The following is a 13053-nucleotide window of genomic DNA, read 5'->3' as shown; positions in this document are numbered from 1 at the left end:
TTCCCTCTCATCAGAAATGTCTTTTGGCAGAGAAAGACAAATATCAATATCAAAGACAAATATCACCTGTGATATCACTTATATGGGTAATCTAAAGTATCATACAAATGAACATATTGACAAAACAGGAACAGACTCGTGACATAGAAAACAAACTTACGGTTGGTTACCAAAGGGGAAAGAGGTGGGAGGGATAAATTAGGAATTTAGGATTAGTGGATAAAAACTACTATATATAAAGTATATAAACAAATTCCTACCATATAGCACAGGGAACTGTATTCAGTGTATTGTAATGAACTATAATGGAAAAGAGTATGAAAGAAGAGAATATATGTATATAATCTCTTTTTTTAATATATATATATATATAACTGAATCCCTGTGCTGTACCTCAGAAACTAACACAACATTGTAAATCAACTATACTCCAATAAAAAATTTAAAAAAAAGAAAGAGAGAAAGGAAATTCCTCTTGGATAAGGCAAATCAGGTAAATAACTGCAAGCCTTGTCCTCTGGGATACACAGTGTGGTGCTGGCTGACCGGTCATGGAGGAGGTGGTAGATGAGACCCGATTTTCATATGTGTCTGTCCTCGGCCTGGGGGTCTGAGAGCCCTAGAAAGCAGCATAGCCCAGCGGTTCAGACTCCAGAGATGGACTCTCCTAAGTTAAATCTCACCCTCCACTAGCCAATCATGCTGAGGCATGTCGTTAAACTTCTCTGTGCTTCAGTACAGTTGGTTTATAAAGTGGAGATAATAAGCATTCCTTTTATACACTAAAGTGAGGTTTTAAATGAGGTAATATTTGCAAAGTGTGATTCTCCACACAGTCTGAGCAATATTATCATCAGTATATAGAGAATGGTGGCCTTTCTTATTTTTACATACTTTACTGACCTTTTGTTTCTTTTTTTTTTCCCCATGATATATAGGAGTTTTTATTGAAAAACAAAACCAAAAACAAACACGTGTACTTGAACATCAAAAGTTATTGTTAATCACAGAACCAGACATCTCAAGTTAGTGATTTTAGTGCTTTTCTATGTGTGATAAAATACAAGAGTCTGGGCTCACTGAAATTTTTCCTCTGATGTGAATCTTAGCTACCTAGGGCCAGTGTCCAGTTTTTCTTCATCCTGAATTCCCCTCCGGGTGCACTGTTGTAGGTGGTTGCAGTGGCTGATGCCTTGGTAGTATGACCTTTTGTTTCCAGTCTTTCTCTTTTCAAGGCAATTTAAAGACTTTATTGGAAGTATAATAATAATGCAGACATGTTTATACATCATTTATATATATATACACATATATATGTGCATATATATATATACACACGCATATATACATAGTGTATGTGGATTTATAGAAATTGAATCATATAAGAAATCAGTACTCAGATCAAAAATAATAGAATGTTATCAAGAGCATGGTAACCTTCCTGGCTTTCTTTTTTGTTCTTCCCCCACCCAAAGGTAACCACTTTACTACCATCCTTACTTGTGACAGTATAGATTAATTTTGTCAAGGCTGTGTTCGTATCATTTTTTAAAAACCTGGTTTTACTGAATACAGTATGTATTTACATGTATGTGAAGCAGCTGTACATTTAAAATTTTTTTTGTAATTTTGTTTTAGGTGTATTGGATCCTCTCGTGTTAGTGTTTCTTGGTTACTCTTTGGCCACGCTTCAGTATTTTCCCGAAGACCTATTGAAGGCAATTTTTAACATCAAATTCTTAGCTAGATTAGATTCTCAACTTGAACGTATGTATCAACAATTTAATTTAATACATTATCACTTATATTTAAATCCAAGTTTCAGCTCTGCCTACCTACTTAAGCGTTTAAATGTTCATACTGATTTTTTTTTTGTTTATTATTGTAGACTATAGAACAGTATAAAATAGAAAATGAAAGATTATTCATAATCTTACCACCAAGTGAAACTGCCGTTTTTAATATTTTAGAATGTTTCTTTTATGTCTCCTGACTTCATATATATATGTTGATATATCTATATGTTTTAAGACAAAATTTGAATTATATATATATTGACTTTTGTCTGTTGCCTTTTATCATTGAACTATATTTTGAAAGATTTTCCATGCCATTACATTTTTTTTTGATATCATTAGTTTGTTTTTTGTTTATAGAATCTGACATTGTCCTTATCTTTGTTTCCTTAGGATAAGTTGCTAAATGTGGAATATTAGGTCAATGAATATTCTTTGGCAGTATTTTTAAAAATATGGTTTTAACATTCATAATTAGGGAGAACAACATAGATGTTGGTCCTAATGATCACATTGAGTGTAATAATTTAAAAATATAGAACATGTATATACAAGTGAAATGAGTTTATAATATATAAAAAATAAAAGTTACAGTCATTAATGGGATAAATGAGTGTGAAAAATGAATTGTCTTTGCTGAGTTCAAAGTCTATTAATGTATTTTTAAAATTTCAGTTATATATTCGTCTCTAAATATGAAGGTCCAATTTCGTCTTATGGAATTAAATAGAGCAGTCTGCTTGGAATGTCCTGAATATCAGATTCCGTGGTTTCATGACCGCTTCTGTCAACAACACTATAATAAAGGTTTGAGTTTTCTTTGGGTCAGAAAGTAAAGTTTAATTCTAAAGCACATTATTAGGTAGTGCACGGTTTTTATTGTTGAACCTATCATGACACCAGAATTCCAAGAGTGCCATAACTTGTTTAATGGAAACATTTTGTAGATGAAATTTGTGTTATAAAAATTTCTTAATATTTAGGACACTAAACCTCTTTTGGGAGAGAGCCAAAGAACTTGTATTGAATTTAATGTCATTGCATATGGTATTATTAGTACAGCAAGGCTCTTGTTGGAAATATTAATCTTTATTTTTTAGTTTGTAGATGTGGGATGATTTTCGTTCAAAAACTGATTATTTTAAGTGAACTAACTGTTTTTATTTCATGAAGATTTTGGCAGCATGAATGGAGCACAACAGCAGATTTATAAAATGTTAGCAGAGGTACTGGGAGGAATCAATTTTGTGAAAGCCTCCGTTCTTACACCTTATTACTACACAGTAGGTAAGTCTTTGGTAGGTTATTAACAACTTTCAGAAAATCAGACTAAATAGAATCATCTCATCAGCTGGAATTTAAAAAATTTAAAAAAATTATTTCATTATCTTGAAGATTTTCAGAGAATTCCCTGGTAGTCCAGTGGTTAGGACTTTGTGCTTCCACTTGTAGGGAGCATAGGTTTGATCTGGGCTGGAGGAAGCAGAAGCTGGAATCAGGACTGCCAGGAGAAATATCAGTAACCTCAGATATGCAGATGACACCACCCTTGTGGCAGGAAGTGAAGAGGAACTAAAGAGCCTCTTGATGAAAGTGACGGAGGAGAGTGAAAAAGTTGGCTCAAAGCTCAACATTCAGAAAACTAAGATCATAGCATCCAGTCTCATCACTTCATGGCAAATAGATGGGGAAACAGTGGAAACAGTGGCTGACTTTATTTTTCTGGGCTCCAGAATCACTGCGGATGGTGATTGCAGCCATGAAATTAAAAGACGCTTACTCCTTGGAAGGAAAGTTATGACCAGCCTAGATAGCATATTAAAAAGCAGAGACATTACTTTTCCAACTAAGGTCCATCTAGTCAAGGCTATGGTTTTTCCTGTGGTCATGTATGGATGTGAGAGTTGGACTGTGAAGAAAGCTGAGCGCCAAACAATTAATGCTTTTAAACTGTGGTGTTGGAGAAGACTCTTGAGAGTCCCTTAGACTGCAAGGAGATCCAACCAGTTCATTCTGAAGGAGATCAGTCCTGGGTGTTCGTTGGAAGGACTGATGCTAAAGCTGAACTCCAATACTTTGGCCACCTGTTGCAGAGAGCTGACTCGTTTGAAAAGACCCTGATGCTGGGCAAGATTGAGGGCAGAAGGAGAAGGGGATGACAGAGGATGAGAATGTTGGATGGCATCACCGACACAATGGACATGGGTTTGGGTGGACTCCGGGAGTTGGGGACGGACAGGGAGGCCTGGCGTGCTGCGATTCATGGGGTCGCAAAGAGTCAGACACAACTGAGCGACTGAACTGAACTGAACAGGAAACTGGGATTATTATGTCCCAAGCCCATTGTATTGCCAGTTCATATTTGTATTAATACCTTATGTTGTCAAGTAGCTTATTTTTATGTGAAAATATATGTGTCATTAAAAATAAGATTTAATTGGTAATATTTGTAAAGATATGGTATAATTAACACAATTGTATGATTACCATTTAGTACCATTTAATACAATGGTATGATTATCATTTAGTACCACTTAGTACAATGGTACTAAGATTGGGAAGAAAACACTTACTTATATGATACATAACACATGCTTATAGAGAAGGGACAGATAACCTAAAAAAGGAAAACCACCCATGATACAACCACTGTTTGCTTCTGGTGTCTGTTTTTCTCTTTTTGGCTTTTTTTTTTTTTTTTTTCATTTTTAATGACATTTGTTTTCTTTCTAAATTTTACAAGGAGTACTTTTTCATGTGTACAAGCAATATGTATCTTAAAAAATTCTGATTTTTTAAAACCAAAATGACTTTTTATAGTATGTGACTTTAAAGGTGAAATGAAAGTGAAAGTCGCTCAGTCGTGCCTGACTGTGACCCCATGGACTGTAGTAGTAGTCCGTGGAATTCTCCAGGTCAGAATACTGGAGTGGGTAGCCTTTCCCTTCTCCAGGGGATCTTCCCAACCCGGAGATCGAGCCCAGGTCTCCTTCATTGCAGGCAGATTCTTTACCAGCTGAGCCACAGGGAAGCCCAACTTTGTTTATATATTGTGAATATTTTTTCTATGTCAACAAATATACAACATTCTTTTTAGTAACTGTATATATTTCATTGAATGAGTATGCTATAGTTTACTAAGGTTTTTTGCTGCTATGTGCATCTCTCAAACAATGCTGTAATTTCATATAACAACAATAGTAATTAATACACTCACATATTGATTATTATGTTAGACATTATTTATTTTATTTATTTTAAAATTTTATTTATTTATTTTTGGCTGTGCTGGGTCTTTGTTGCTGCACGGGCTTTTCTCTAACAGTGGTGAGCGTGGCTACTCTCTAGTTGCGGTGTGTGCGCTTCTTATTGCAGTGGCTTCTCTCGTTGTGAGCACAGGCTCTAGGAACACATGGGCTTGGTAATTGTGGTGCATGGCTTTAGTTGCTCTGTTGCATGTGGGATCTTCCCACACCAGGGATCAAACCAATGTTTCCTGCATTGGCAGGCAGATTCTTCACCACTAAGCTACCAGGCAAGCCCTTAAGTGCTTTATATATAATAAGCTTATTATACCCCCTTAAGTTTTGCAAATACTCTTTTTTATAGATGAGGAAACTGAGGCCCAGAGACATTGTTGTTTGCCCAAGGTTATATAGCTGACAAATGGCAAAGCCAGAATGACTTATGCATTCTAGCTCCAGAATTCATTCTCTTAAAACTGAAAAAAGTATATTTCATGTTTCATAATTAACTTGAAGATGCTTCAGTGCCTCAGTTTCCCTTAAGAATAGGTAATTAAATCCACTCTTTTTCATTCCTTGTTTCTTTTTTCATTTTTCTTTTTTTCTTGGTTTAAATACTTTTATCATTGTTTTTATTATGGGAAAAATTAAAATACATACACAAAAATAGAATAGTATACGTATACAAAAATAGAGAGAATAGTATAATGAACCCTCATCCAGCATTAAAAATGATCAATACTCACTAACCAGAATCCCACCTGATCCTTTCCAAACAAATCACAGATAATATATCATTTCAAAAGGTATATCTAAAAGGATATATAACCATAGTGCCATCATTTTCATCTCTACAACTATTCATAATAATTTCTTAATATTATATTGCTTATCAACATTTAACTATCTCCATTATCTTATCTCCATTATCTTGTATATGTTGTATTTTACTGTTTGTTAAAATTGGAATCCAAATTTTACCTTTGGATAATCTGTCTTTTTAAGTTCTACCTTTCTTTTTTCCTTCTACAGTTTATTTATTGAAAATAAGTTTTTTGTTTTTTCATATTTTGAACTTTTCCAGTTGCAGTTCTGTGATGTCATTCAACATGCTCCTGCATCCCCCATTTTTCCTGTAAACCAATAGTTAGATCTAGAGGTTTGACTAGATTATTCAACCAGGTTAGTTTGGGGACAGTAGGGATGGTTTTTTTTGCCAGCTCTTTCATAAGTGGTATGTGCTTATTGCATCTTATCATAAGACATACAATTCTAGTTGTCTTACTATTATTATATTAAGATTCATCAGTGTGTTTGTAGGTCATCAGTGCCTCCATTAGGAAGTTTGCTCCTTAGCTTGTCACCTAATGATTTTAGCAGCCATTTAAATTATTATCTAAATGCATCATTCGTCAGGGGTAGCAAAGTAATGATACTGTGCATCTATCATTTCTTCTGCATTTATTAGCTGGACTTTGTCTAAAAAGAACTTTCCTATGTCAGCTGTTTAGTTACCCGATGTACAGTTCATACAGGAAAGACAGGATGCTTGCCTGAATCTTTGTCTCTGCTAATTTTCTGATGAGTTGGTTTAGCTTCTCAGACTGTGAACAAGAGATTTAAAAGGATTGAGATAAAACTTCTTAATGTGATTTGGCTTGAAGTGAAGTGAAGTTGCTCAGTCGTGTCCAACTCTTTGTGACCCCATGGACTGTAGCCTACGAGGCTCCTCCATCCATGGGATTTTCCAGGCAAGAGTACTAGAGTGGGTTGCCATTTCCTTCTCCAGGAGATCTTCCCAACCCAGGGGTGAAACCTGGGTTGCATTGCAGGCAGATGCTTTACTGTTTGAGCTACCAAGGAAGCTGTGATTTGGTTTAATGCAGTGCTAATTGTAGCCCTCATGTTAACCAGTAGTTTGGTAATACTTACTGGTTGATTTTTATTGATCAATTTTCAACGAGGTGCTCTTGGATCATATAATAAGTTGGATAGGGACTTCCCCTGGCAGTCCAGTGGTTAAGACTCTGCACTTCCACAGCAGGGAACGTGGATTCTATGCCTGGAGGGGGAACTAAGATCCTGCATGCCACATGGTGTGGCCTAAATAAATAAATAAATGAAAGAAGTTGGATAATTAGAGAGGTACCTCATCATGTTTGTGAGGGTGTGTCTTTATATACATGTGTAAATATTTAAGATATATCTTAAAATTTTACCTATAAGAATTTACCTGATTCATATTGTTGATTCCTGTGCTTCCTTATAGACTTTGAGTGTATCTTGGATAAAAGGAGAAACCCTCTTCCTTATGGAAGCCATAATACAACTTTGGAAAAACTGCCAAAAATACACTTGGAATCAAATACTCAAATAGCTGGATCAAGACTGCCACCAGGAGCTGAAAAGTAACTTTCTTTTAGCTTCAGATTTTATTATCTAAATGTTAAATTTGACACAATGTAATGAGTTCAACTATCAAGGATTGTTTATGGTAGAATATACTCCTCATATATGTCACAAATTCTACCTACATACCTTAGCTTTTGTTGTGCTTTCTGCCTGAATCTCCATCCTTCATGTCCAAAGCTGCTGCTGCTGCTGCTAAGTCACTTCAGTCGTGTCCGACTCTGTGCGACCCCATAGATGGCAGCCCACCAGGCTCCCCCATCCCTGGGATTCTCCAGGCAAGAGCACTGGAGTGGGTGGCCATTTCCTTCTCCAATGCATGAAAGTGGAAAGTGAAAGTGAAGTCGCTCAGTCCTGTCCTACTCTTAGGGACCCCATGGACTGCAGCCTACCAGGCTCCTCCATCCATGGGATTTTCCAGGCAAGAGTACTGGAGTGGGATGCCATTGCCTTCTCCGGTCGAAAGCTGAGCAGTCTCTAAAGCACTAACCTTCCCACTGTCCTCATTGGAAATAAATAGTATCTTCTTCTTTGGACCTCCCATGCCTCTATACTTTTCTGAAAACCACACAGCTGCTTTGTACACTGAATTACAGTTATGTGCTGTATATCTTATGTTCTTTGTTTGACTATTTGTTGTTATTCAGTTGCTCAGTTGTGTCTAACTCTTTGCAACCCCATGGACTGCAGCATGGCAGGCTTCCCTTTCCTACACTATCTCCTGGAGTTTGCTCAAATTCATGTCCATTGAGTCGATGATACCATCCAACCATCTGTCTCATCCTCTGTCACCCTCTTCTCCTCCTGCCCTCAATCTTTCCCTGTATCAGGGTCTTTTCCAGTGGGTCAGCTCTTCACATCAAGTGGCCAAAATACTGGGGCTTCAGCTTCAGCATCAGTCCTTCCAGTGAATATTCAGGACTGATCTCCTTTAGGATGGACTGGTTGGATCTCCTTGCAGTTCAAAGGACTCTCAAGAGTCTTCTTCAGCATCACAGATCAAAAGCATCAATTCTTCAGCACTTAGCCTTCTTTATGGTCCAACTCTCACATCTGTACATGACTGCTGGAAAGATCATAGCTTTGACTAGATGGACTTTTGTCAGCGAAGTGATGTCTCTGCTTTTTAATACATTTGACTATAAGCTGTGTCTTTTTATGTCTCTCACAGTACCTTACATATGGTAGGTGAATAATAAATATATGCAGGACAGAGAAACACAGATGAAAGCATGTAGATACTATAATTTGGTTTAATCTAATGAACAGGATTACCTGTCATTGATAGCACCCCACTCCAGTACTCTTGCCTGGAAAATCCCATGGATGGAGGAGCCTGGTAGGCTGCAGTCCATGGGGTCTTGAAGTCGGACATGACTAAGCGACTTCACTTTCACTTTTCACTTTAATGCATTGGAGAAGGAAATGGCAACCCACTCCAGTGTTCTTGCCTGGAGAATCCCAGAGATGGCGGAGCCTGGTGGGCTGCCATCTATGGGGTCGCACAGAGTCGGACACGACTGAAGCGACTTAGCAGCAGCAGCATACTCAGTTGGCTTATTTAGTTTATAAGGATACACCTTGTTTCTGAAATGTTTGTAATTACTCAGTTTCTCACTTTAATTTCAGAAGTAAATATTTATTTTTCTTATATAGGATCGCTTTGGAATTTTTGGATTCAAGAGCATTTTGTAGAAACATCCCTCATTTAAAGGGAAAATCTGCTATGAAAAAACGACATTTGGAAATTTTGGGCTATCATGTGATTCAGGTATGAAATACTTATATAATTCAGCCTCTAAAAACCCCAGAGTCTTTGGTTTTACATGTATCCTCTTTTAAGGTGAAAGTTATAGATTTACCTTTTTTTTAATATTAAGAAAAGCTATATTAAAATATCTCTGAAATAGAATACTCTCCATTTTTTTTTGAAGAATAGCAAATAAAAATCAGTTCTTAAATTGTCTCTAGACAATCTCTTGATTTTTATATTTATCTTACAATGAAGAGAGGCTCTATGGAGATGGATGGAGTTATAAGAGAAAAAGGCTAGTGTATAAATATAGGACAGTCACATAGGAAAAAGCGTCCATTCTTGCTATTGTAGGAACTAGGAGCATGAAAACTTTGAGGCAGAAAAGGGTCTTCCAGCTGTTGTCATGAAGGACAACCTTCCAAAAAGTGTTCAAAGGCTATGCTTATGTAAACTAATGTCTTAGGGTCTTACAGCTCTTTTCAGTATTCTTAGAAGCCTTCGCTGATCTTTTTTGTTGTTGCTTTCGAGCTTTCGTTTAGACTACGTTACTTCTTTTACAGATCCCTCATTTCGAATGGAACTCCATGGCACTGTCAACAAGGGATGCTCGGATGGACTATCTGAGAGAACGGATATTTGGAGAAGGCAAATCATGATTGTAGCTTTTACTGAAAATTAGTTGTTATCATGTTGTGTCACATTTGGAGTTAATTTAATTAAGTGGCTTGACTCAATTAAAAAGTAATAATGTAGAACTGTCTGATTTCTAGGTCAATTGAATATTAAAATTAACAGACATTTTACAATTGAGTATTTTCTCTACTGTCTAGTTTGGAAACTTTAAAATTCTTAATATAAAAGACATGTAGCTTTTAGGAAACTTAAATAGTTCACCGTTCATTCCTTGAGTGCATACTATGTGCCAAGAACTATTTTATTTTTTATTTTAATTATTTTTTGTTCCAATTACTATTTTAGATACTGGGTATACTGGAGTTAGTACAGTACATCTTTCATGGGTTGAGTTAAACACAATAAATTAATATAGTTCATTATATCAATATCTTAGATGATATTGAAAACTGTAGAGAAAAATTTGAACCTTGGTGGGGGAGTGATAGGAATATTGTGGGTGGGTATAATTTACATAGGGTAATCTGGGAAAGACTCACTGAGGTGATATATGAGTCAAGACACAAGGAATTATCTGGGAGTGGAGAACTCTAGGCAGAAGGACCAGTAAGTGCAAGTATTCCTGGCATGTTTGAAAATAACAAGGAATCTACCGTGGCTGGAGCACAAGTGGGAGGTGGAGGTTAGAAGTATATGAAAGGGTGAGATTGATAACAGTGTCAAATATATACTACTTCCTGGCTACCCTGAGATAAGAGGCCATTGGAGAGTTCCTAGTAAAGAAATAAAAACTCGTATTTTCACTGGATCACTTTTGCTACTCTGTTTAGCTGATGAGAAAAAAAACTGCAGTGGGGCAACTGTATAAGCAGGGAAATCCATTAAAAGGTGATTGCAGTAATCCAGACAAGAAGTGACTTGAAGAGAGTAGTAGCAGTGGAGGTAACGAGAAATTGTCAGTTTTTTAATGTATTTTGAGGGCACAAGCAACATCACTAGCTCACTGATTGGATAATGAGGTATGAGAGAAAGGAGTCAAAGATAATTCTAAGTTCTTGTCCTGAGCAACTAAAAGCATGCCATTGCCATTGACTGAGATTGGAAGTCTATGAAAAGAGGAAGGAGGGGGTGGGTAGGAGAAGATCATGGGTTTGGTTTTAGACATACAGAGTTTGTGATACCTTTTAAACATCTAAGAGGAGATATCAAGCAGGCAATTCAATAAATGAATTTGGAGGTCATGGGAGTGGTCCAGGCCTTAGTTATAAATTTGTAAGGGACAGCAGTTTTTAATGTGATGAGATGATGGAGTCGCTAAAATGTGATTAGAAGAGAGTGTGAATAGAGGAGAGGTCTGAGGATTGAAGTCCTGACGCCCCAACATGAAGTCAAGAAGAGAAAGAGCCAGATGCTGCTGATGGTTCAGGTAAGATGAGGACTGGGCAGTGTCTATTAAATTTAGTAACATGCAAATCATTGTTAGCCTTGAAAAGAGTAGATTTGGTGACGTGGTGGCTATGAAAGCTTGACTGCTTCAAGAAAAAGTGGGAGGAGATAGTTTTCTTACAAATGGAAGCAAAGAAAGGGAGTCGTAGCTAAGGTGAAAGTAGATCCATCTTTTAAAAACTTTTATTTCATTTATTTAAGAACTTTTTATTTATTTATTTTGGGGTCTTCATTGCTGTGAGGGCTTTTCTCTAGTTGCAGTGAGCAGGGGAATACTCTCTAGTTGCAGTGCCTGGGCTTCTTATTGCTGTGGCTCCTCTTGTTGTGGAGCACTAGGGCTCCAGGGCACGCAGGCTTCAGTAGTTCTGGCGTACAGGCTTAGTTGCTCTGTGGCATGTGGGATCTTCCCAAACCAGGGATTGAACCTGTGTCTCCTGCAGTGGTGGGTGGATTCTTTACCACTGAGCCACCAGGAGGCCCCCAAAGTAGGCCAATCTTGACCTGGTCTGATCCCATACATTTTGAAGGAATAATGATTTTCTGTCGTATATGTATTTCTTTTTTTTTAATTATTTTTTTATTTTTTTTATATTTATTTCATAACACAGTTACTAAGAGCCTACTGTGTGATAAACTCCCTAACCCTTATTCCAAATATGTGTGCTTAGCAGAAAGCCATATTGTAACTACCCACAGGCTACTTGGTGGGGGTGCAAGTCATTGGCCATCTGAAACTTCATCTTTCAACTCTGTGACCCTCTAAATTCATTCTGTCCCAAAACAAGTTGTTAGCCAGAGTGCCTTGAATCTTAAGCATAGCTTTAGAACATGTGACCTGCGCGTGTTTTGGTCCATTGATATTTAATTTAGGCTTAGTTGAAGTACTTGTTTAAAATATCCAATTACTGTGCATGATTTGAGCTCCAAAATGTGAACTTCACAGGACCTTCTTTGAAAAACAGAATCAGAATTGGAAGCAAATGAAAAATGTCTCCTTGTAACCCATCTCCCTCATTTTGAATTTCCTCATGATGTTCATTTGTGTTTGCTGAAATCCTGTTCTAAGTGCTTGTTATCCACATTCATGAGTGTGTCTTATTTCCCAAGCAAATGATTACAGGAACTAAACCCCCAAGTAGGTTGAAATATCTTACTGTCCAACTTTTAGAATTAAATGATTAAGCTGATGAGGGTTATAAGTGGTTTCCTTTGGATATAAATTAAAACCCAGTTTTTGTATAATTAATATATTCATACATGGAAATCTTGATTAAATGACCCTTAAGGTACCTTTTACTTACTGTTACACATAATCTGACTTTTCGTGTACATCTCTTACTTCCCTTTCCCTAGGCTGCCTGATGCAAATGGTTTTATGTCCTTATATTTCTGTTTGATGATTTTTCTATCTAAATAACTTTGGTTGTTATAAATAAAAGTGTCCCTTTTTTTTGATTGAGATATATATTCCATAAAATCCAACTTTTTAAAGTATATAGTCAGTTTTTAGTGTACTCAGAAGATTATGCCAACACCACTACCTAATTCTAGAACAGTTATTTATTCTAAAACATCATCCCAAAGCATTGTTTTTACAACTTAATCTCATGTCTACATAGATCAGCACTCTCCCCCACAAAGTAACCACTATCATGCTTTTATAGTAGACTTCCCCTTAGTAATTCTATCAGCACCAGTCATGTTCTTATAGTAAAGACTTTTCATGTTCTTATAGTAAAGACTTCCCTTAGTAATTCTATCAGCACCA

At 36.6% G+C, this 13053-nt stretch overlaps 1 protein-coding gene across 5 annotated transcripts in view; it reads left to right on the top strand.

Annotated features, from left to right (window-relative positions):
* Nucleotides 1-10016, top strand: part of FASTKD1 (FAST kinase domains 1) — a 36248-nt gene extending 26232 nt beyond the window's left edge. For all 5 annotated transcript variants that reach the window (XR_015147326.1, XM_086356573.1, XM_086356584.1 and 2 more), the window contains 6 exons: nt 1639-1767; nt 2472-2603; nt 2970-3083; nt 7311-7449; nt 9107-9221; nt 9767-10016. Coding sequence is in view for 4 of the 5 variants with exons in the window: in XM_086356573.1 (XP_086212699.1) it covers nt 1639-1767; nt 2472-2603; nt 2970-3083; nt 7311-7449; nt 9107-9221; nt 9767-9862 (725 nt within the window). In the remaining variant the exon portion in view is untranslated. The remainder of the gene's footprint in view (nt 1-1638; nt 1768-2471; nt 2604-2969; nt 3084-7310; nt 7450-9106; nt 9222-9766) is intronic.
* Nucleotides 10017-13053: the final 3037 nt, after the last annotated feature.

This window comes from Bos grunniens, chromosome 2 (assembly GCF_055505025.1).
Source record: "Bos grunniens cultivar Pamir isolate PY7600 chromosome 2, Bosgru_T2T1.0, whole genome shotgun sequence".
NCBI classification, from domain to species: domain Eukaryota; kingdom Metazoa; phylum Chordata; class Mammalia; order Artiodactyla; family Bovidae; genus Bos; species Bos grunniens.
This window is presented reverse-complemented; position numbering and strand designations above follow the sequence as displayed.